The sequence below is a fragment of the Oratosquilla oratoria genome, chromosome 37 (genome assembly GCF_046742065.1).
Source record: "Oratosquilla oratoria isolate Oo_2021 chromosome 37, ASM4674206v1, whole genome shotgun sequence".
Classification (NCBI taxonomy): domain Eukaryota; kingdom Metazoa; phylum Arthropoda; class Malacostraca; order Stomatopoda; family Squillidae; genus Oratosquilla; species Oratosquilla oratoria.
In genome coordinates this window covers 43,318,321-43,344,058 of record NC_134813.1, presented here as the reverse complement: position 1 = coordinate 43,344,058, position 25,738 = coordinate 43,318,321, and the positions used below count along the sequence as shown (strand labels likewise).

At 41.9% G+C, this 25,738-nt stretch overlaps 1 protein-coding gene across 4 annotated transcripts in view; it reads right to left on the bottom strand.

Moving 5' to 3' along the window:
* Positions 1 to 25,738, bottom strand: part of gish (casein kinase I gish) — a 156,739-nt gene that overhangs the window by 44,583 nt on the left and 86,418 nt on the right. For 2 of the 4 annotated variants that reach the window (XM_076175652.1, XM_076175654.1), the window contains exons 6-11: positions 21,374 to 21,525; positions 20,224 to 20,338; positions 9,765 to 10,055; positions 6,071 to 6,219; positions 5,794 to 5,871; positions 3,969 to 4,058 (exon numbers count right to left, since the gene is read on the bottom strand). In XM_076175652.1, the coding sequence (XP_076031767.1) occupies positions 3,969 to 4,058; positions 5,794 to 5,871; positions 6,071 to 6,219; positions 9,765 to 10,055; positions 20,224 to 20,338; positions 21,374 to 21,525 (875 nt within the window). The remainder of the gene's footprint in view (positions 1 to 3,968; positions 4,059 to 5,793; positions 5,872 to 6,070; positions 6,220 to 9,764; positions 10,056 to 20,223; positions 20,339 to 21,373; positions 21,526 to 25,738) is intronic. The other 2 variants (XM_076175653.1, XM_076175655.1) reach the window with 1 other exon arrangement.

Here is a 25,738-nt window from a genome sequence, read left to right as displayed (position 1 = left end):
TGTTGTGATGCATGAGGTGGAATGGGGGGGGGGATGGGGGGTGAGGTAGTATGTGTGAGCAAATTATGACGCAGCCCGAAGGGATTTCTCCTCATCTTCTCCTTTATGCATGGGGGAACAGGGGGGGGGGGGGTCGCCAATTTAATGAAGCGGCCTTGCTGTGAATGTGCTGTGTCTTGCAACACAGCTTCTGACCCAGGGCAGTGGACAAGGTGCAGGGATGACCCGTCATCCAGGAGGTGCTAAGATAAGAGGGAGGGTGGAGGGGTGTGGAGTGTATTCAGGGATGGAATGGGTGGGAATGATTTTATACCTTTTCCTTTTTGGCTACCTCCCTTGTAAGGGGGAAAAAGCCTTGGTATATGTATGCATGTGTATGTACAATTGACTATGCTTCCAAAGCTTGGTTCCTTACAATCAACCAAACACATAATTTACAAACTACACAAATTTAAACAGAGATAATAATAGGATCCACCAAAACCGCCCTAATAGAAAACCTGCACATCCTCTCCATGGAATACCACATGAAAATGATAAGTACACAGTTGTATGCTAGAGCCCTGAAATCCCACTCACCCGACTCATTACATCAGACAAATACAACCATTTGAATGATAAAAGAATGCCAGCTCCTTCCCTTATACACATATTAAGCAATAATAGGCCACACATTTGATATAAATATCCTTTTAACTCCCACACCAGAAATTTCATTGGGAAAACACACAAGCTGAATGTATTGAGAACCAAGTTGTATCAAAATAAAGAAAAACACATCAGTGTACAAACAACTTGCAAGAACCACACAAGTATGTGTCTACAGCATAATTCCCTCACACAAAAGAAAAATAAGGGAAACCTACAAACAAAAGACAAGAGTACAGAGCAAAACAGAACACACACACACACAGTACTGATGACTTTTGTATGGCTGCCACTATCCTGTTGTCAGCCATTTTTCCAGCTGAGATATGTCAGTCAATCAGTCCCCAGGTCTCTTTTGCAGAAGACCCACAAGTCCAAAGTAATTGGCAAAGCCACTGGATTGGCCCATAAGTCACTCAAGTAAGAAATGTCGTTGTTGTCTGGGTATGGCTAGGGTGGGGCAGTGGAGTATAAATTTTTTTGAATCTGTGTAATGGTTACATCTAGATCAATTTGATTTTGTTGCCCAGCCGATTTTGTCTTGGTAAGTCTTAGTGATGGACATCAATACAGTCATGAAAGTAAAGTTCTTGGTTTTCTTGGGAGGGATCCCTCTGGGGATCTAATGTCTGGAAAGATTTGATGAAGGATAATGTGTGGGTGGTACTGCATTGTCCACTTTGTGATTTGAGTGTATATAGGGAACAAATTGACTGGTAAGCAATTATCCTTTGAGATGAGACAACCATTATACCCTAATTTTTTCTAGATGTTCTTTGTTAATATGACTGCTAATCTCTTGTAACTTGTTGATCTATTGGCCATATACCTCTTCGTGTCCTTGGTTAACTTTCGTCCTCCGTTTTTTTAAACTTCAAAAAATTCCAAATATAGAATTTACACCGTCCCTTGTATTTTCATTTCATCCCTTTATTAAACCTCCATTGATAATTTTTCTTGCCTATATTCATAGATATATCTACTTCCACTAGAAGTGGATAGGAACATGTTCCATCTCTGATTTACCTGTAAATGAGACTAAGGTCCAAGATCTATCAGGTTGTACTGCTAACTACTGAGGTAATGTGCTGTCTTACCCATGTTTTCACTGCAGGCCATCTAGTTAGGAAAACTGCTGAAAAGTACTCTAGTATCTACTGGCCTAAGGAAAAGAAAATTATATAATACTGTAGAGTACATAATATCAAATTTCTCTGGTTTCATCTAAACTCGATAGAATAATCAAACCTGTGTTCTAACAATTTGTTCCTGTAATGCATAAACCTAGATACATCTAGGCTGTGAGGGACCCCTGTCACCCTATGTGGCAACAAGTCACTGGTAACAATCAGGTACATAACTACCCTAAAATTACTATTATTTCCATGACATTGGTATTATTTTCACTTGGTTTTGACTGTCATAGGTACAGTCAAACATAAGAACCTCTTTCACTTCCAAGTCATTGTAAAGAGGACGAGGACACAAATGGCATGGCTCAATATTTGGCTTGTGCATACCACCTTGAAAATAAAAATGCACATTTATTTTCAACAAATACTGAAAGCATGATAAACACTGTCCAGTAAAACAAAAAAGTATGACGGGGATGAGGTCATTACATTACTGCTGTATAGTCCACAGCAAAGAACAAGTGAATTTAGGCTAATCCACTTTTGAACCATTGTTTGGCAGAGACAATCACAGTTATCTCAACTTGTGAATTACAAGAAATTTTGACCGACAAACCCAATACTGATTTAAGTCAATGAAAAGATGGTGTGGTAAACTGTAAAAGGTTCATGTTACTGTTAAGGATGGTCTGGCTCTGGTTCAGAAAGAAATGAAAAGATAGTAAAACCCAAGAACTCTTAACAGCCACTTCCTGCTGAAAGATAGATGTTCCATTCTCTCATGGTAGCTTTCCCAAAAAGCCAAATAGTATGAGTCTTGAATTCTTGGCAATGGGGGTGAAAGAGTATGTGACAGCTACACCTAGCAAGCAAAATAGAAGGCTGGTGCAGGTAATGCTTTTGGGAAAAGAAAGGAAGAAAGATATAAAGAAATATATATATATATCCTAAAATATATTCACAGTGAATTTGGTGATGTCTAAGACTGTAACAGAGAAGGGTGTACATGAGCAGAATAGTGATTTTGCTAATTTTTTGCCTTATACAATGAGAAACCAAATATGTGGATAACTTTGTTCCCAAACTTGCTTTCTCTTTTATGCACACTATTCCTTTCAATAGTTCCTGTGCTCCCTCATCCACTACTTTTACATTCCCACTCAATTCAACTCGTTACCATGCACCAAACTGCTTTCTTCCTTCAATGTTATTCCCTCCCTTTCCAAGCATTCCTTCACTCTCATCTATAATTCTTCACATGTCCATATCACCTCAGCAGGGTCCTGTCCATTTCTTTCTTCACACTTCACTGTGCTTTTCACTTAACATTTTGTCCATTCTTTTAAAACACACCACACACACACACACACAATACACATTCTCTGACAGTTCATTTCTACAGCTAAATGTTTCCAATAATCTGCTCCTAACATCTGTATTTCATTCCCATACATCAATGACAATACTCTCAACCATGTCTACTTCACCCAACATAGCCTTGCAACTTTAAATGTATGTATAAACACATGTATATACAGCTATGCATATATACTCAGAGCATGAAACTATATATACAGTATACTAACATACACAACTTTGACATATCACAATATGCTGCGAGTGCCAAGCATCACACAGTGCTGGTGGGTGGGATTAAAAGGGGTTCGATGATAGCAATCCAAACAGTGCAGCACTTGCCCTCAGAGTGGCAAAGGATGATTTATCATTGTCAAGACTTTCTATGCTACTTTGGCATGACCTTTTGTCTCAATTCAAGATGAGAAACTAAAGCAGCCAACACTCCCCAGGAGCATAACCAAAGAAGATTGAGGTAGTGTCTGAACATACGTGATGTCTGACTTGAGGAGGGGGATGATTAGAGTCCTCGGGCCTTAGTGTGGGGGTCCATGGAAGTAAGAGTGGGGCTGGGGCAGCCTTGGGGTCTGCCCCATTTGGCATGCTGCCACCACCACCTGGGCCACCTCCATTCTTCACTACACTTGTCAGCTGCACAGGAAAAAATGGGAACCTAAATATCAAACCCTTGTCAGTCATACAACATTGCCCTTGCTAGGTGAGGAAGGTCGACTGCCGCCACTGCCCGTGCTGACTCCGCTGTTCTGCTTGGCCAAGAGAGAGAAGCAGTACATCAGTTAAAGCTGTGTGGGGCACGTCCCCAATAGTTACCTTGTTGGCTGTTGGATGCCTTTCCCGGGTGTCCCTGGCAGGAGACACTATCACCTCTGTTGCTGTTTGAGTCGACCCAACTGGTGTGGACTGCAAGAGAGCATTACCGTGCTTATGTTAAAGTGATATGCCTTACATGATACAAAGACACAATCATTAAAATCAAATATACTGAAACAAATACCTCTCGAATGAAAAACGCAAAATCATAAAATCACACATTTCAAATGACAAAGTAAATTTTTTTTTTTCCAACTTTCTAACAAGATTTGCCTACAGGTGGAGTTACTACCAATGCTCTTTTGAAGAGGTCTTCAAATCCCTGCAACTGGCAAGAAGATGGGGTAATGCTTGCCACCCAACAGAGGTACTCAGTGGTGCAAAATACCTTTTCCATATATCTGAAGTGTCTTCCCCATGTTGGGGGTCACCAACTCAGCCATCCCAGGTGGGTTTATCCAAAAGTTGGCACTTTCTTTAGGTCCCCATAAAAAAGAACAGTCCCAGTATGAAAGAAACTAAAAGCTACAAAATAAGGATTACTTTCTCTCCTCCCTACTTTTCTTTTTATTACATAATCTTCAGCAAGACTCACTTCACTTCCTTCCCACCTTTTCATCCCCTCAGTCCCTCATTCTGTATGGTGAGGAACCAGGCAACCCTTCATCCCCAAGGTGCTGAGATGGGAGGAATGACTGAGTAGGTTCTCCTTGTTTGTGATGTACAGGTGTTCTTTGATTCAGCCACCCCTAGAATATGATGACACCTGTGTGGGTGTCATAAGGTGCAAGTGAGTGTAATAGAATGCCAGCATTGGCATCCTGATTATATTTATTTTGTTGTAGCTGAGTGACCCCCATATTCTGTGAACAGGGTTGACTGCATTTTCTAAGATTATAAATATTCAGGGTGAAAGAGAACAAGTACAACAGCTGTGATTTTGTATCTTATAACGTGCATATTGTGGTGCATCATCATACATCCAAGTATTTAACTTGTATTTGAAGAGGTTAAGGGCTTTTGGTGTACTTGTGTGTATGCATACAACTTGAGTGTTATGCACATTTCGTATGTTTAATTAAAGTGCAGTCATGTTACCTGCATGTTATTTTCTCTTCCAGGTTGCTGTCCCTAATGTTGACTAATATATGTTCGTTGCATTTGGTATCCTTGAATCTGACCCACATCTTGCCATTAGTTTTGTGTTTTGTTACAAGAATTCTTTCATTATCATAATAGAAAATGTAACTTTTTTGTACCTTTGGAACCTCTGCATACTGATACACTTTTCCCTTTCAAGAAATCCTGAACCAAAGGTTAACATTACTAAATCAAAATGATACTGAGAAAATTAATGTCTGTGCAATATAAAACACAAGACCCTCTGTCAGGTGACACTGAATACTCTACTTCTAAATCCAACAAAGGTCATGAAGCCACCTGTCTTCAAGAGGATGAGTGCTGACACCCCTGGTGGGGAGATTTGTCATACATAGAACAACTAGTTCACATAATTATAAACTTGAATTCACTTGACTAAGTACAGCCTACTATAAACCTAAAATTAAACTATATCTTATGCATGTGATTATTTCAAAACTGTGCAAATCTTTTTATTCAACACAGGTACTTCAACTGGACAACTCTAGCATAAAACTTGTCTAGTTTTGTACTTAAGGCATTCTAGAGGTTCAAAATGTATAGCAACTTGTAGACCACTGCAAACAGCTTAGGTGACCATATTATCTGAACAAGGGTATCCCTCAAATTATTTCTACAAGTTTACAATTACTCAATCAAATCTTCAATTTACTGAAGAACAAACCTTATCAGATTTAGTTTTTACACGATCTGATGGAGCAGCAATCCTGAGCTGGCGCATATTGGCCATGTAATCTGCTGGCTGTTATATTTTCAAACATGAAATGCTTCTGCTATTATTCAAATATTTTGACTGTGAAAGTCAATAGTTTTAAATTCATCACTCATTAATTACCATTATCTTTTTAAATCAACATTAATTCTCACATAAAAAGAAAAAGTAAAATACTCCTTATTAAATTCTGGAAGAAACATTTGAGGACTGTTGCCATTTCACTCACCATTGTCTTACCAGTCCAGTCAAATTCGCCATCTTCAACAAACCCTTTTCTCTCAAACAAATCTTGAAACAACTTCCGTAGGTAGTCATAGTCTGGCGTTTCAAAGAAGTCTAAGCGCCGAACATACCTTAAGTATGTAGCCATCTCCTCTATAGGAAACAAAAAACAAAGGCATTATCACCAACATCAAGTACTAACAATAACAGGAACTGTATCTATAGGCAAACTACTTGGGGTTACATAATGCAAATATCCCAAACACTACTGACTGCACACCAGACATATAAATCGAATACATGGCTTGTTGGTGTAGTGTTTAGTGTCATGGGCTACCATGACATGGTAAACTTCCCACTCTTGCTGAATTGCACATAATTTCTTCAAACCCAGACTAAATTATAACCTAGTGAACTCTTCTTTAAATATCACTTCCTTCCATAAACACATCCTTTTATCATTTCATCACAAGATGTATAAAGTCAGCTTACCACAATAACATTGCATTTTGGAAATGGGGTATCACTTTTCCGAGTCTCGTACATATATAAAACCCCTCAAACCTACCCAACCCTAACATCACATCACACAAACATACACTATGAAGTGCAACATCAAAACATCAACAGTATTCTATACAAACAGGGACCAACAACTGGTGGTCCTGCAAAACAGAGATAAAATCATCTCAATGCTACCTGTCCTCAAATCTTATCAACATCCTCGCCTCCACCTGAAGATGCAGCCACAGAGCTGATATTCTGCCTCCAGACCATGATCAAGATCTTTCTCAATTTCATACCACCTATCCATCTCATTACAGCACACAAGCATCACTAGCTGAACTTTTCTAGTCTTAATTCTGATACACATGTTTCCAATGTTTACTCTTACACCCACCTAGCTCGTTTACAATTAGTTTTCTATCCATTGCTTTAAATAAAAAAACTGGGGGCAGGGGAAAGGGGGCAGGGAAAGGGAGTGAGGGGGAGGAAGGAGATGGAGGAGGAGGAGGAGGAGGAGGAGGAGGAGGAGGCAGAGGAGGAGGAGGAGGAGGAGGCAGAGGAGGAGGAGGAGGCAGAGGAGGAGGAGGAGGAGGGGGGAAGAGGAGGGGGGAAGAGGAGGGGGGAAGGGGAGTTGAGGGAGTGGATGATGATGATAAGATAATGACAATAATGATGATGACAATGACTGTTGTTGTTGCCTCAAGTTTCATGGACTGGAAACCCTGTCCCACAATAGATGAAAACAATCTACCAGACTTCTCATAGAACTTCCCATCCCATATTCTAGGATCAAATTTTGGATTGTAATATGTGTTGTATTGCTGTGGAATTGTTTCTTTTACCAGCTCACAGTCGTAGAAAGGGAGCAGTCACTCATGGTCAACTCTCCTTATCCATAGATGGAAAAGATACAGCAGTGGCTGACAGGGCCTGGTCCGAAGAGCACTAAGCATCAACCCCATGGAGATTGCTCTTAACAAGAGGTGAAGGTGTTGTTATAATGGACAGCAGGGAGATGATTCTCTTTTATGGCCATCAAGAAGGACCACAACAAACAGGTACCCATCAAAGGTTGTCCATACAGAACAGTGGAAGCTCGTAGTTAAAACCAGTGGGGCTGCTACTTCAGAATTTTTTTAGCCATTGTTAGCATATCCAAAGCAGGGTCGCTTCACTTAAGGTGGCGGCACACTTAGCATTTCTCACTAACTTGCTACTTGCTTTTACTACTTTGGGTAGAAACGACTGGTTACAATCTTTAATTTTTCAAATGACCAAATGTCAAATTACTCTTACATCATTTAGTGAGAAGCTGAATGACAAACTTTCTCTGCCTATCAATATACCAGGGGCTTTTACCCCCCTTATATGGGAGGTAAACAAGTCAAAAGGCAAACACCCACTCCCACCCATCACCATCACCTCCCTCTTATCTTAGCTCCACATGGATGATGGGTTATCCCTGTATCCCATCCACTGCCCTGGGTCAGAAGGAATGCAGCAAGACATAGTACATCCACAACAAGGCCACTTCATTTAATTGGCAACCCCCCTCCATCCCCTCATACAGAAAAAAGAGAAGACAGAGAGAAATCTCTTTGGGTTGCATCAAAATATCATTCACACATAACCACTCTCTATACCCACCCTCACTTCCTTGCATCACAGTATCTTCTACACACAATTATTCTCCACTCACCCCTATATTCCACCTTATCCCTTCTTTACTCAACAGACATCCCCCTCCTGCTCAACGCCCCTTTCACCCCATCCATCCCCCTCATTCTCAGTCATCTCCTCAAGTTCACCCCATCCACCTCTGCCTTCTACACCTCTTTTACTATTTCTTTTTAACTCATTTTTTCCATGTGCCCAAACCATCCCAATACTATCAGCCCTATCTGCCATCTCCTTTTCCACCTCTACTCTCCTCCTCACTTCCTCATTTCTCACTCTATCCAACCACGTAAACCCTACCATACTTCTCAGATATTTCATCTCAAACACATTTAGACTTCTCTCTGCCTCTCTTAACTTCCAAGTCTCTGCCCCATAACCTTGTTAAAATCCTAATGAAATGTGTGTGTGTATATTTTTGTTTAGCAATAGCCTACAATACTGAGTAAAAAAGAAATGCTAGCTTCCATTTGTGCACGATTAGACAACTTTATGGATGGGGATGACAGGTGGTGATGGATATGGAGCTGCCTTATGGTCTCTTGCAGTCTCCTTTATTCTTATGTTATGTTCACAGCATCGGCACTGCATAAGTGATGATCTCTCCACCTTCCCCCTACCAGTCCCATGTATGGGGAAGAGAGAAAAATGCCACCAAGTTTTTCCAATCAGGTCAAAAAAGGTGGCTGAAACAGGACAGAGTGACAGGACTAAGCATCCCACTCTTTGTAACCCTAAAGGGTACATTCCTATGAGAAGTCAAGGCATAAGAGGGTTTGGGAGTTTTCCAACCAGAACCCTAAGGTTTGGGTCTTTTAATGTGTGTAGGTGTAATACAGATAAGAACAAAAGGGAAGAGATATGCTGTATGTTTGTGAGAAGGAAGAGGGATGTGTTGGCATTGAGTGAAACTAAGTTGAAAGGGAGGGATGATTTTGAGTTTGGGAGTGTAAACAGGAGGGTGTCAGGAGTCAGGAGAGGATGAGGGAAGGGGTGGCTCTATTAGGTGATGAGATAGGTAAGCATGTAGTGGAGTGGAAGGAGGTTTCTTCAAAGTTAATGTGGATGATGGTGAAACTGGGAAGGGAGATGGGTCTTTGTAAGTGCATGTAGGCCTGGTAGTGAGAAGAGTGTAGAGGAAAGAGAGACTTTTTGGATAGATTTACATGAGTGCTTAGAGTTTTGGGAGGAATGTCATTGTAGTGGTATTCAGCGATCTCAATGCTAGAATAGGAGATAAACAAAAAGATGGAGTGGTTGGGAAGTTCTGAGTCAGGTAAAAATCATACTCAAGAGTTCTGCAATGGCTATACATAAGCTGCCACTGTTACATAAATCTATAGTAAATCACAACTATATATCACATTTTAAAGTAAATGTTTGCAAAAGATGGAGAGAAAATATATTAAGATATTCAAAGACTTCACACACAGCATTTCCACTACATAAACTATTTTTACACTGAACCTAACTGGAAAGATCCAGTTACACTTGAGCATCAGTTTGCAACTCACCTGGGTAATTATCACAAAGTATATCTATCGGAGTTGCTCGTTTTGTATCACCAATCTTCTGATATCTCTCCTTGAGTGTGTCTGCCTTAAGTCCCTGCCACGGTAAGGAGCCCCTTAAAAAATACATGAACATATGCCCCAATGCTTCTAGGTCATCTCGGCGAGACTGTTCTTTGCCCATGTGGGTGTTGATGGACATGTAGCGCGCTGTGCCTGTCAAAGACTTGTGCTCGCGATATGGGATGTGCTTGTTGGTAGACGGATCTATATACTCTTTGGCTAAACCAAAGTCTGAAAGCAGAAAAGAAACCGAGAATTAATACAATAAAACATTCAATATGGGTCAATGAGGTACATACATGTATATATATTTATATATATATATATATAAACCAAGGGCTTCTTCCCTTTGGGCTACGTCAAAATATCATTCACACATGACCACTCCCTAACTCCCCTTATCACCCAGCTACTTCCTTTATGTATCACAGCATCATCTATCCATAGCCATTCTCCACTCAATGAGATATGTCTTACAAATTCTCTTCTTTAACCCCTTCCATACGGTGCCGCACACGTAGGCGTCATGGGGAGCAAGTGTATTCGCGAGGCTGCCATATCGGCGTCTTGATTATATTTATTGTAGTCGCCCCTCCATAATGACATTCTTTCTAATTCTTTTGTAATCGCATTTTCTATGGTTATCAAAATTCACGGGTGAAGAGAGAACGATCGATATAAGCGGTGACTATATTTTATGATGCGAGTATTATTACGAGACGTCGTACGGCTGGCATTGGCTGCTGCCACCGAGATCTAAGTCCATGACGCCTACGTGTGCGGCACCGTATGGAAGGGGTTAAGAAAGAAACTGATAACCTATCTTTTATCCCAAATATGTGTAAATTCTTACTAAAAATCATACTAATACACATAAAAAAAATTCATGCATTACTCATTGGTTCCTCCCACATAGACTGTGTGTTCCAACGAGTTTGTTCATGGTGTGGCATATGTCATGCCAAATCAACCTTATTATATGCCTCGCTCTCTTATTTCCCAGCTATGTATTGCTGTGGGGGGTGTTGCGGATGTGTGGGATGGGAGGAAGGCTGTTGGGAGCAGTCAAGAGTTTTTGTGAGAATGGTGGAGCTTGTGTTGGGATTGGAGGTGGGTGGTTTAAGGTGGGGGTGGGAGTTTGTTGGGGATGTGTTGTGTCAGCCTGGCTATTCGATTTGTGTGTGCATGGATGGGGTGGTGTGAGAGGTGAATGCGGAGGTGGTGGGTCGGGGATTGGAGGTGGTTGGGGAGGGTGCAGGTGAGAGATGACCCTGTTATTGTTTGCTGATGACACGGCATTTGTGGCGGGGATGGAGGGGGTATTGGGGAGGTTGGTGATGGAGTTTGGGAGGGTGTGTGAGGGGGGGAGGTTGAAGATAGATGTGGGTGGGAGTGGGGTGATGGGATGTGCAGGGGGAGAGGGTGGCAGCAGACTGGAGGTGAGTGTTGGGGGAGAGAGGCTGGAGGAAGTGGATGGTTTTGGGTACTTGGGTGCAAGTGTAGTGGGGGAAGGGGTGGGGGTGGAGTGTGGATTGGGAGGGGTGGGGGTGAAGTGTAGATTGGGAGAGGTGGGTGGGTGCCTTGGTGGATTGAAAAGTGTGGTAGGGTGGACATTTGGGGGTGGATGCTGAGAGGAGGTTGTGTGGAGGGAGGTTGTGCCAGCGGTGCTGTGAAGGGTGTGTTTGGGTGTATTTACCTAGTTTACCTAGTTGTATTACATGGGAAGGGGAGCTATGCTCATGGTAACCCATTTTTGTATCTCGCAAGATCAAGTTTGAGATGAGGTGCCTCAGGGGTGTGGTGGGGGTTGCTGGGCTGGATGGAGTGAGAGGTGGGGGAGTGTTGAGGTGGCTTGGACACATGGAAGGAGTGGGTGGGGGGGGGCTGGTGAAGGTGTGAAGGGTGGAGGTGAAGGGGTGGGTGTGGGGGGTCGACCTGGAGTGGGATGGATGGATGGGGTGGGGGCATTGGGAGGGAGGGGAGTGTCTGTTGGGGGGGCAGGAGGAGACAGAGGGTGGGGGTAGGTGAAGAGGGGTTGTGTGAGGATGGTGCTGTGCTGTGATGCATGGGGGTGGGGGAATGTGTGTGGGAGGTGGATTGGCACGGCCCAAAGGGATTTCTCCCCATTTTCTCCTTTTCTGTATGGGACAACATAAGAGGGGGGTTGCCAATCTGATGAGGCAGCCTTGCTGTGGATGTGCTGTGTCTTGTGGTGCTGCTTCCAGCCCAGGGCAGTGGACGGGATGTGGGGGTGACCTGTCATCCAGGAGATGCCAGGACGGGAGGGAGGGAGGGAGGTGGAGGGGAGTGGAGTATGTAGGGGATGGAATGGGTGGGAATAATTTCTATGCCTTTGTTTTTTGGCTACCTCCCATGTAAAGGGGAAAAAAGCTTTTGCTATACATATGTATGTATGTATTTGGGGTTTTGGCTGCATGTTAGAGTGCAGTAAAATTTTGCTGAGTAGCATGCAGCTGATATTTTAGGAACTATATGGGGCACCCTATGGACCAGAGCCACACATCATTTTGTCTGTTCCCCACCTACTATCCTGTACCACTTCTTTGAAGATATATACTGTATATACCCATATAATAGCCCAGTTTTTCTGTCCATTTTTTAAATCTGAATTCAGGTCAACATTTATGTAGACACTACTTTTTTTGGTGACAAAATTCATGTCTAATCTGGATCAAAATTTTAATGAGCAAAAGCCTAATTTATGCAGAAATCACTAAAGAACAAAAATGTGAAGATTAATGGTTATTTACCCATTTTTACATAAATTCTTGGAGAAACTTAAAATTTCTGCTGGATCTCTATATTACACAAGTGCTTCAGGTATACTGAATATTCCACAGTGAAGGCAAAAAATTAAATTACCAATGCAGTGTTAAAGGTTTACATAACCCAGAAAGAAGGTATACCTTAGATAACACCATTTTAGAGAAAATAAGTATGAGGGAGACTGGAGAGTTCTAAGGAGTCCAGACCTTAAATCCAGGAAACAGTGCATTAATTCCACAAACAGAGCTAACAGTGTATTAGGTTTCATTGCTAGGACTGTTATGAATAAAACTGCAGAGGTAGTTATCAAACTCTATCTGTCATTAGTTAGACCCATCCTTAACTATGTGGCACAATTTTGGACTCTACCCTATAGAATGGATATCGATTCACTACAATCAGTACAGATGAGAATGACCAAAATGATACATGGGCTCAGAAATTTACCTTAAAGGTCAGATATCAAGACTTCCATAACTTTTTGTATTTACAGTTTAATGTACATAAAAAAACATTCTGACAGTATTCTATATAATTCCACCATCTACATCTTATCAAATTTGGCAAAAAACAGTTGTTTGTCATTATTTCATTGCGTCGTCTGCTATTCGAAACAACCCGCCCGTGCGCTTCAGGAACGTTCGGGGAATTCCGCGTTCGTGACGTCGCAGTTGCCAAACAATATTGCTATTCTGAGAGTGCATTGTATCGCTTTTGCATTATGCCATTGTCAGTCGTGTGTCGTCTCTTGAGTGTCTCAATTTAATTTTTTATTTTATTGTCACAAAATTGTGATAATAATGGTGTACTGCGTTGCCGCAGGCTGCAACAATGGTAGTGGAAGTGGGAGGAGTTTCTTTCAATTTCCTACGGAGCCAGGCCGACGATCGGAATGGATAAGAAAGGTGAACAGAGCAGGCAAAAGACCGGGCAAACTGTGGGAGCCTTCGAAGTTTTCAAAACTTTGCTCTGACCACTTCGAAGAGGAATGCTTCGAAAATCTAGCATTATCGATTGGATTTATGGAGAAGACCAGGAGACATCTAAAACCTGATGCTGTGCCCTCAATTTTTGCAGCCACTACAAAGCATTCCACGCCGAAACCAAAAAAGAAAAGTAGGAGGTCAGCATTTGATAAACGCTGGAGGCTTGAGGTACCGTAGGCAGTTTACTTTTTCTGACTCCATGCATCATGTGCATGCGTTAGGCTTAGGCCTATGCCTATGTCAGAGAGGGCCTGTTATAAATTCCAGGGACATGCAGGATGGCCTATATAGGCCTAGTGAATTAAACTCTGGCCCTGAAGCCATGGACCGGAGGTATAAAATAAGAGTTGAAGCCGTGAGTCGAGAGGATCAAGGGCTACCCACCCCCTTGGCCCGAGGGCTAGGCCTACCTGAAGCCAGGCTATGCATGTGCATCGTGGTCTGGATCGTGGTACTAGCCTATGGCTATGCCAGTGAGTGAGGGCCTATTATCATGATTATGTAGTAATTGTCCTACCAATATTTCTTTTTCCAGACTATATCAGAGTTGATGGACGAACATGATGAAAACCAAGAGGAGGGTGCCGGTAGTATGCCAGTTCATAGTGTCTCTGACATTTCCGAGCTTGAAATCTCAACAATTGCAGCTGATATGACAGAGCCTGACCTAACTGAAAGCATATTGACCAGCATCTGTGTGCAAACAGACAGTCTTATGACCAAGCCAGTTGGTTCCCAGACATCATGGGTATGTGTATTTTTTTATCTTGAACATGTTGAAAGTGAAAATCATGCTACCACCAAGGTACCGGTACACGGGTACAGGTCACACTGAAAGATCTGATACATGGAGTACCTCCATGGTGCAAGGGATTGGGCTCCATTTTATTGGATCATTTGTGATTATTTTTTTCTGTCATTTTTAGTATCGCAGACATTATGGGGTGCTGTTTGCATGGGTAGGCAGTGTCCGCATGTACACCTGGAAATAAAAAAGTTAATTTATCTACAAATGAAATAAAAGGTTGAGCTGGACTTGGAAGGACCTCGGCGCAGAGGCTGGCCCCAGGCTTATGTCCTCAATCTTCTGAAATTAAAAGTTTGGAAAAAAAGAGCAAAACTTTATTGGTAGGCTTATACCATCATGTAGGCCTGGACTACAATCAAAATAGGGGCCTAAATTGTCGACATAAAAACAAAGGACCCCATCCCATGCTTGCAATGATAGCCTAAATAAGGTAGGAATAATGCACTGAATTTCATACCAGTTGGTATTCCCAATCCTATGAGACTGGTCAGATCTTTTGTGTTTGCATCTAGGAGGGGTGGTAGGCCCATCTTGATTCTCGGCACCGTCTAAATCAACGTCGCCGTCGAATTCCGTCTCCTCCCCCGTGGTCTCGGGTTCTGAATCTGACAAACCGCTTTCCCCTTCTTCTTCGCCATTTTGTTCACAACTTTCTTCATCTTCACTTTCACTGTATTCCGACGAAGAAACGGGCTGTCCTATTATCGGTTCGAACTGGTATGGCTTTACAATGCGATGTTCGGCGATATCAAACTCCTCTTCCTCTTCTTCTTCCACCATACATACTATCCTTCCGAATTGGAATGCACAATGGGCCATTTTTGCGAACAAATTTGGATTAAAAACGAACATGAAGATGAATAACTCGATTGGAATGACTGAGCTGAACTACAGCATGTGTTTCTTTGTCCGATTGCTTGACAACTGTGACGTCACCGCCGGTTCACCTAGCGGCGATTACTGATACTAATTACTAATTGACTAGAACATCTAGACTTCGGAAAATTGGTATGCGAGGCGCAATTAAAAGTGAATTTTCTGAATAAATTCTTCTGTAACAGGTCAAAACTTTATTTATATGCTTTTGAAAAGTACTTTTTCGAGCAATACGATGATTTTTAGCGAATGGTATATCTGTTGATATCTGACCTTTAAGAGGACAGGCTTAGGTACCTTAATTAATCTTTGGAAAGATGCAGTGTGGTGTGATCTTATAGAGGTATTCAAGTGGATCAAAGGTTTTAACAAAGGGGATGCAGACAAGGTCATCATATTAGGACAGGACAGGACTCATACTAATAAAATTAGATTGGGCAAATTTAGATTTAAGAAGGAAATAGGCAATAACTGGTTTACCAATAGAGTGGTCAACAAATGGAATAGACTTAGTAACCATGTAGTGAGCACTGAAACTATCAGTTCTTAGAGAAGGTTAGACAACTTTATGGGTGGGGATAAGTGGTAAAGGGCATGGAACTCCCTAGCACAGGCCTTATGGTCTCTTGCAGTCTTCTTCATTCTTTTGTTCTTGTGTAATGCTACAAAAAGCAAATTATTGGATTTTTTTTTAGTAATTGGGGTCAATTGTGGCAGGAAATGGAGGAGTGAAGATGGAGGGAAATTGGAGACTGAGAGAAGCAAGAAAATGCCCTGGGGATTAAAAAGTGTCATAAGAAATAGATATTAGGGAATGGATGCAATAAGGAGATTATACGAAGGGGTGATTGTGCCAACAGCACTGTATGGGGCAGAGACTTGGAATTCAAAAGATGCAGAGGACAGTTTAAACGTGTTCAAGATGAAGTAGCTCCATGAGGAGTTAAGATGAGAGAGAGAGGAATTGTTAGATGGGAGTAGAATGGGTGGGGATGAAATGGGTGGGAGTGGGTATGTGCCTTTTGATTTTGGCTACCTCCCTGGTGAGGGGGGAAAAAGCCCTTGGTATATAGACAGAGATGAAATGTCTGGGAAGCATGGTAGGAGTTACAAGGTTGGATAGAGTGAGAAATGAAGAGGTGAGGAGAGTGGGGGTGGAGAGGGTGATGGCAGATAAGGCTGATGAAAGAGTATTGGGATGGTTTGGACACATAGAAAGAATGAGTAAAGAAAGATTATAAAAGAGGTGTGGAAGGCAGAGTTAACTTGGGGGGTAACCAAGGATGAGATGGATGGATGGGAGAAATGGGTGTTGAGCAAGAGGGGAATGTATCTTGAGCAGAGAAGGGAGAAGGTAGGAGATAAGGGTGACTGGAAAATAGCTGTGTATAAATGAGAATGTGATGCAAGGAAGGGAGGGTGGGGGATGGGGGGGGAAGTGATCAGGTATGCGTAAATATTTTGGCACAGCCTGAAGGGATTTTTTCCAGTTTTATCTTTCTCTGCATGACGGGGATGGAAAAGAGGGGTCACCGATTAAGTGAAGCAGCTTTGCTATGCATGTACTGTGTCTTGCTGCATTGGTTCTGACCTAGGGCATTGGTCAGGATACAGGTCTGTCCCATCATCCATGAGGAGCTAAGAGGGAGGAAAGGGTGGTAGATAGGGATGGAATGGGTGGGAGTGGGTATATGTCTTTTGACTAGCTACCTCCCCTGTAATGGGGTGAAAAGTCCTTGGGACATATATATATATATATATATATATACATATATATATATATATATATATATATATATATATATATATATATATATATATATATATATATATATATATACATATATATATTTCCCACATTTGTATACTTCTAATTGTACTATCATAGTGGAGGTGGGTTGAATAAAAAATTTCATGTATGTGTATGTAACTCGAGCATACAAATATATAGGAAAAATTGCGCTCAGCTTATATCTCTCTTGATAGCCTAGTTGGTAAGTCACTGCCGCACTTGTCATAAGGATGCCGGGTTCGAGTCCTTAGCAGTACATTTCAATTTCTGCATGTTGGCCTTTGATGGCTTAGAATTAAAGTGCATTGTGGTTGTTAAAATGTATCTCTAATCACTGGGACCCATTAAGTGTTTTGTATGTATGTATATATATATATATATATATATATATATATATATATATATATATATATATATGGTAAAGGAAGCTGAATAGTACAGGATTATAACAATTACCTATCCCATCACACCTGTCTCACCTGTGACCCCTCAACATGGCAACATGAGGAAAACACACTGCCATGTGTCAGAGAACTGATTCAAATTGTTGTTATAATACCCCCTCTGGGATATTGGCTGCATGTTATCATGAGGTACAAGTCTGCTCAGTAGCATGCAGGTGATATTTTAGGGTCTATACTGGGCACCCCTACAGACCAAAACCAGACATCATTGTCTGTCTTTGATGAAATATCTACTCATAGAATTGATGCTACTCTATCATAATGCAAGTCCCTCTGTTTTGCTGTCACCCCACTCTTATTACTGTCTATACCACTTCCAGGAGGTGCTCAGATGAGAGGGAGGGTGGGAGGGGTGTGGAGTGTATGTAGGGATGAAATGGGTGGGAGTGTTTTTATGCCTTTCCCTTTTTGGCTACCTCCCTTGTAAGGGGGAAAAAGCCTTGGTATATGTATGTATGTACCACTTCTTTGAAAATGCATTTCCATTTTCACCAAGCCCTGTGGCAGGGGAAGAATACTACTGCTAAGTGTTCCCACTTGAGTCATAAAAGGTGACTAAAATGGGACAGAGGATGTGACTAGGCATCCTACTCTATGTAGCCCCAAAGAGTACATTCCTAAAACAAAGTCAAAGCATAAGAGGGTATGCGATGAATTTTCCAATCAGAACCCTAAGGTTGAGGTTTTTTAATGTGTGTGGGTGTGGTACAGATGAGAGTATAAGGGAAGAGGCAGTATATTAGTGAAATCAAGTTGAAAGTGAGGGGTGAGTTAGAGTTTGGGAATGCACTGGGGAAGGTGTTGGGAATGAAGAGAGGACCTGGGAGAGAAGGGGTGTCTATATTAGTAAGTGAAGAGATAGGTAAAAGTGTGGTGGAGTGGAAGGATGTTTCTTCAAGGATGATGTGGATGAAGGTGAAATTGGGGAGATGTGGGTTTTTGTAAGTGCATATGGGACTGGTAGTGAGATGAGTGTAGAGGAACGGGAGACTTTTTTGGTTAATTTTAAATGAGTGCATAGAAAGTTTAGGGAGAAATGTTGATGTAGTGTTATTGGGAGATCTTAATGTTAGAGTAGATGAACCAATAGGCAGAGTGGTTGGGAAGTGTGGAGTTCCAGGAAAAAATTGTAGTGGAGAGCTGGTGGAAATGTGTTCTGAAAGAGTTGATGATAGCTAACTCAGTGTTTAGGAAGAAAGTCAAGTACACATGGGAGAGGATGGTGGATGGAAGGGTGATAACGTAGAGCTTTAATGGACTAGTGGTAACCAGGAGAAGAGTAGAAAGAGTTTTGGATATACATGTTCTTAGGGGAGAGAGTGGGAGAATTTCAGGTATTTTATTGGTGGAAGGTAAGCTGAGAGTGGAGGATAGAGGGAGAAAGAGGAAAAATACAAAAGGTAGGGAAGTGCTTGGAGTAAACTGCTTAAATGAGAGGGAAAAGGAGGAGTATAAGAAGAAGCTAAGAGAAGAGTGGGAGGAAGTGAAGAATAAAGACAGGAATGAAGGAGGAATGGTGATGATTCAAGGAGGGAGTCACAAGGTCACCTTTTCTTCCCTCTCCTCTTTGCTCCTCATGGATGATGGGTCATCCCTGTATCCTGACCAATGCCCTGGGTCAGAAGTAATGTAGCAAGACACAGTACATCCACAGCATGGCTGCTTCATTTAATTGGTGACCCCCCTCTTCATCCTCTCATCCAGAAAAATAGAAGACGGTGAGAAAGCCCTTCAGGTTGCATCAAAATATTCACACATAACCCCTCCCTACCCCCATCCCCTGCCCCCTTCCTTTACTAAGAGAGGCCCAGGCCTCTGAGAAAGCAAATAAGATTCTGGGACTGATTGCGCGATCTTTTGATTTCAAAAGTCCATCACTCATTAACAAGCTATATAAATCGTTAGTTCGTCCACATTTGGAATATGCTGTTTCTGTATGGTCACCGAATCTCATTAGACATTGACAGACTGGAAAAAGTACAATGGCGAGCCACAAAACTGATTCCAAATATCAAAAATAAATCATACGAAAATCGACTAAAACATATGAATCTGTTTTCCCTAAAAAAGCGTAGACTCAGAGGTGACTTGATACAGGTCTTTAAGATTTTAAAGGGAATTGACAACATCAAAAGTGACAAAATTTTCACATTGAATGAGAATCAGACAAGAAACAATGGTCTCAAACTGTCTGGAAATAGATTCAATTTGGAAGTAGGTAGAAACAACTTTGCCAACCGTGTAGCAAATGAATGGAATAAACTTCCTGCACAGGTAGTGCAATGTAGTTCAGTTCGAAGCTTTAAGAATCATTTAGATAAATACCTAAGATGCTGTAATGATTATAATTTATCTTATATTATTTGTTTTTGTTTTGTTATCATTTGTCTGTCTGATTTTCATTTATTATTAGTTATATGTCAATTTATTATTTTTACTATTTACCTGTTTGTTTATTATTTAACTATACCTATGCATTTATTTATGTATTTTATTTGTTATTTACATTATTATAGTTTTTATTTATTGTTTTATTATTAATATGATTTTTTTTTTCCGCATCCGACCTAGATATGGATCAAAAGGTCTCCTGTCGGCATGCTCCGCCTTTGTAATCCTTTGAATAATAACATTGTTGCAAGATTACAACAGTGTATCTTGAAACTAAGAGGTACACATCACTTACCTATTATGTGTATTACTTTGTCTTTTTTAGTCGAACTCCGTCCTATGAGAAAATTCTCAGGTTTGACATCTCGATAAATTAATCTTCTAGAATGTACATATTCTGTCCTATGGAGCTGAAAAAGAAAAAATGCATGAAAATATGGCCAAGTGTATACAGTTACATATATGTGTCAAAAGCTCTTTTCCCCTTACTGCAGAGGCAGCAGACCACTCAAAGCACATACCCACATGAAACCCATTCAAATGCCCCTCCTATCTCAGCACCTCAGAAATAAAGTCATCCAAGGTCCAACATCCAAAATCAGTTTACTCCCACTAGAACATCTACACAAAAAAATATACGGTGGTATTCTTTAAAAAAATTATTTCCTTATATTTTATATAAATCCTTGGAAGGGAAAGATTTATATAAGTTTTTTTTTTCTTAAGAATACCCCCATAACAATCTTTCCCTTCTAAGGATCTATATAAGCTTTATATAAGGAAAGAATTTTCTTTTAAGAATACCACTGCTACATCTTTCCCACAGAACATCAGAGAAATGACAGGCACATAGTTCTTTGCAAGATCCCTCAATTCTACCCATCCATCCCATTAATTAACCCAACCAAACAAACATACACACACAAAGTACCTGCAGCATATTACTCAAACACCAACAACCTACCATCTATACCAAGCAACACATCCATACAAAAATATATACTCTGATCACAAAACAAGTGCTCTATAACCAACTCTACTTCATCAAACTCCCCTAGACATTAACCCCATAGCTTTAAAACAAAACAGAAAAGACCTGGAACAAAACTGCCTCAGATGCAATCATGACATGAGAGATGGTATACATCCTATACTGTCCCACTCTTACCCATGCAACAACACAATATCTCTTCCTTGAGTTGACTTATGGGCCAATCTGGTGGCTGTTGCCAATTACCTGGGAGCCATAGATCTGCTAAGTGATATGAGACAACAGATTGATTGATACATGGTTCATGTATACCAAAGGCAATAGATAATCATACAAAGGATTTTTAAGCATTGATAGATTTAATTCATGAGCATCATAATTTTAAACATTTTGCATTCCATCACTTTATCAAATATATATAATTATATAACTATTAGGAGAGACAATAACTTACTAATTGAATGGCTATTAATAATACAGTCTTGAGAGAGAAACGTCTGCCACACATGTCGAAGAGGTCCTCTAGACTGGGCCCTAGAAGCTCCATCACCAGGGCATTGTACTTGCCACATACTCCAAAGTAGTATATCTTTGGAATGCCTTCCACTGAAAATAAAGATAATTTCATGAGTAAATTTGCCATGTCTTACATCTACAACCCCTTCATACTCATGAGCCCTTTCTCTAACTTATCAGAAATACTTCATCCCCACTTTAATTATCAAGAAAATTATATAAGTGCACTAAGATTTCGGAAAGTAAATAGTAGATGCACTGTGCTTGCTATTCAAGTATCAATCATACTATTTTAGTTTCTGCTTTTCGAACAAACTATAAGCTGATCTTGTACATTCAGAGAAATTTAGAGAATTGCCAATGATTACAGCAGTCCCTCTAAGTGTAATCCTATTTATATTCTACAGCTGTGCACTAGTTCTCAGACTTTGTGATAAACTATCACTTTATTTATTTTTTTAATATTATCCTAATAACTCGTACATAAATAAGGTACAAGTTCATCCCTTATGTCTTCACTGCAAGACCTGTCACTCCCCAGAGGATACCGCCAAGATATTACAGTTCTGCCCAAAACATGACAATACACCAACCATGAGGCTGGTCACCAATTCGATCCAGTAAAGAAACTGACAAACGTATACACATTTTATACATCTCCCATACTTGGTGACCCTTTATTTTATTCTGGTTGCCGTTAGGCTGCTTTATTTCATCTCAATGGCACATGCACACAAACACACACACACTCAGTAGTAATGAAATGGCAAAATATCTCAATTTAGCCCTTGTGTACTGCCACTAGGCTATTTCATTTCCATGACAACACTAAAGTAGCGAAGGGTATCACCTCTGAATAGGTGTAAATTTTAACCATCGGAAACTGCATTGATCTGACAACACTTATTTCTTATGACGACGGCACAATTTATTTCAGCTGAAGTACTCTGGGGTCGCCAATGGCTTGAAGATACCATTTCAATATTTTTCTGCACATGTTAATATAAGCTTCCTGGCCTGTACAAAAATTTCGCCAGTCCCATATGCAACCTTGAGAAATCCTAAAGATTTTCTTGTACAAGATAAATATTGACTTTGTACATGATATATTTTCTACAACATTCATCTTGCATAATACATGCACATTGAAATAAGCTGAAAATGCTGCGTTGCATACGGAATACCACTGGGCGTTTCCAGATTTTTGACCATGACTTTACACGTCTCATGAGAAATCGACTCTCTCTCATTATCGTTTACCCTTGTTCGAATTTAAACAAAACAACAGCATCAACTCAAACGTTTTCCTGGAACCGAAGATCGATTTTCGGTTGAGACCGACTGCTGCATCCTGTGCAAGTGACTCAACGGGAAATACACCTAGAACCTTCCGGCGTTGTTGATGAAAATCCGAAGCAAGGCAACTATCCTTGCATTTCCCTCTCCGCTGACATTGTGGCAAACACATGACTGGAACATCCATGCTAGATAACATCTATGGAAGGAAGTCATGGGAGATAGCCATGTTTATGTGCCAAAGAAGGTCATGACCAACTGAAGACGGCGAAAATGAAAGTAGAAAAAAAATCACGACTCAAAACTATTTGATCCGCCTGTCTTGTGTACATCAATTAGCGTGGCATAAATTAATCATTACTACCACTGCTACTCCTCTACATTTTGTCAAACTATCAAAACATTTGTTTTACGATCTACAATTCGATCAGCAGCAAAATTTCGAGCCTGCGCTTTCGTTTCTGCAGGGCTGGGCAACCACGAGGCTTTAACATTTATATATCCACAAATCACAATAGTGTGAGCAAATACGAAAATAAGCCCTACCGAATAACAATAATACTGTAATAAAAAGAAAAAGAAAAAGTAACGGCTGTCCATTTCATATTTCGACTCCTTATTGCACACGGTCTTGTATGCTTTCATTTCATCACTGTCCAGCGTCATCATGGCTACTGGAAAGGCCCGAGCAACGCTGTGGATCCGTCCGTTGGATGACGTCAATTCGACGTCACCGTTGGGTTCCCGCCTCCGAGGTGGCGGGCCAACAATAAGGCCACTCCATTTTCCGATTACAAATACACCAGTCACACCACCAGCTCGCCGCCGCCACCACCACCACCACCGTTTGGGCAGCAGGTTCCTGTTTTAGCGAGAGAGCGAGCGGCTTTTCAACACCACGTCTGCCATCTCTCCCTCCCTTCATTCCTCCTCCTCCTCCCAGCGAGCGAGCGAGCAAGCGAGCGAGGCCTTGGCCTTCACTCGCTCACTCCGGCTGGAAAGCGCAGAGTCGAGGTCGACCGCCCCAATCCTGTGACGATCTCAATGCTAACCCCATACGACGGCTGCCCACGCGCATAAAATCCCCTTCACATTAGTGAAAAGTCGTTCGGTGAGTTACCCTCAAACGCCAAACTGTCCTGAACAGCTTTAAGAACATGACCGTTGAGAGCGAAGAAGATTAAACCCACATCACCCTCTCACATTAGTACCACCGCCAAGTTAAACCCATCCAGCCGCTACGTTTCCTTCCGATGTTTCGACACTAACTCGATTCGCCCTTCTACCCTCATAGGTCATCTCTCTTCTTCCTCGTCTAGTCTGATCTGGTCTAGTACGAACGCCCCTCCTCCCCTCCCCCACAATCCTGTCCGTCTCTCCCCTTTACAGAACTCAACCGCAGTCGCTCGTTCGCTCAGTCTCCGTAACAGGCAACCCTCCCCCTTGATCAACTCAACCTCACTCCCTAAAATCAACTCCTGGTACTCCTCTGTCAAAATAACCCATTGCCTATTCAGTTATGCGCAGTCTCCTCGCCTCCGTCCTTGTCCTTTAGTACACTCAAGTGGCTCTGTGGGAATACCCTCCCCACCACACACACACACCTTGACTAGACTCTACCACTGGCCTTTATAATTGACTTGCTTGCCCTTTGTAATGGCGCCCGTCCGCTGCTCATTTTATTCTATTGTTCTTTTCTCTCCCTTCCTTCATTAAAGTACTCCGTCTCTAACCTCCAAAAAATACAGGACTCTTCCTAATAAACTGAACACGACTCTTCGTACGTCCTCTTTTCAGCATCCACCTCTGCTCATAAACCTGTCATTCTTCACTTCAGCCCAACCTCTATTCTCTTTGCACTTGCGAACCTTTTCGAACCCATCCTCCTCCGGACCTAACCACCTCCTGCTCCTTCCGCCCCTCCACCCCTCCACTCACTCCCTATGCTATATGACAATGCGCTGATACCCTTCCTGGCAAACGTGTCACTCGCTCGCTCTTCCCTTTACCCCTTTCCCTCTCCCACTGCCTCCCCTCTTTTCCACTACCACAAAGCCATCTGACTCACATCTACGCTCTTTCTTCAATTTTATCTCTCACCAGACTCTCCTTCGCCCTACTTCACCTCATCTAACTTCCTGGCACCACTCCTCTTCCTCTACCTTCTTATAACCTCTTTCCTCGGATGCTGTTGTCGAGATGAGGGAGTGGGATGGAATGGTGCAGGATGGATGGTATGTACCGGTGCCTGCCCGACTGCCTGCCTGCCTACATGCCTGCTTGTCTGCTAACCTGCCTGCCTGTCTACATGTCTGCTTGTCTGCCAACCTGCCTGCCTGTTTGCCAGCCTGCCAGTCCGCCTGCTTGCCTGCCTGCTTGCTGCCGCCGCCTTTCAATTGATGAAAGCCGCTCGCGTCGACCGATCAATAAGTAGGCCGAAGCAAGACACAGATTCGACATCTATCGGCCGACCTTGTTGCCGGTGCTAATAGTCCGCCTCCCCATTTTTGCCCACCTGCCAGCCTACCTGCTTAAAGGCCTGCCTGCTGCTGGTCTAATTACTACTGCTGCACTTGGGCTACGCCAAATGATCCACAGGTGTAGTGTGGTTCGTGTGAGGTAGCCTATATGTCAACCCTACGTCATGAACTAATTTCTCGATAATGTTATTAATACTGAAGGCAAAACCTAACAACAAGTACACGCACGTACGCACATACCACCTGCTGGCAATACGCATGCATATGAACAATATACATGTTCCAAGTTCCCAACAACGCGCCGACTCGGTTTGGTCTGTCAGTCGTAGAAAGACAAGCACTCCTCTTACTCCTCCATCTCCTTTTCCCAGGATGATGCAAGCCTCGTTACTTACAATCCTTGCACCTACCTACCTGCCTGCATGCCACCGCCCCTTCTACTACACTTACGTGCGTCCAGTTCCTTGTAAGCATGACCCCCACCCTGAACCACCACCACGTCCACTACCACTACCTCCCCTCCGCAC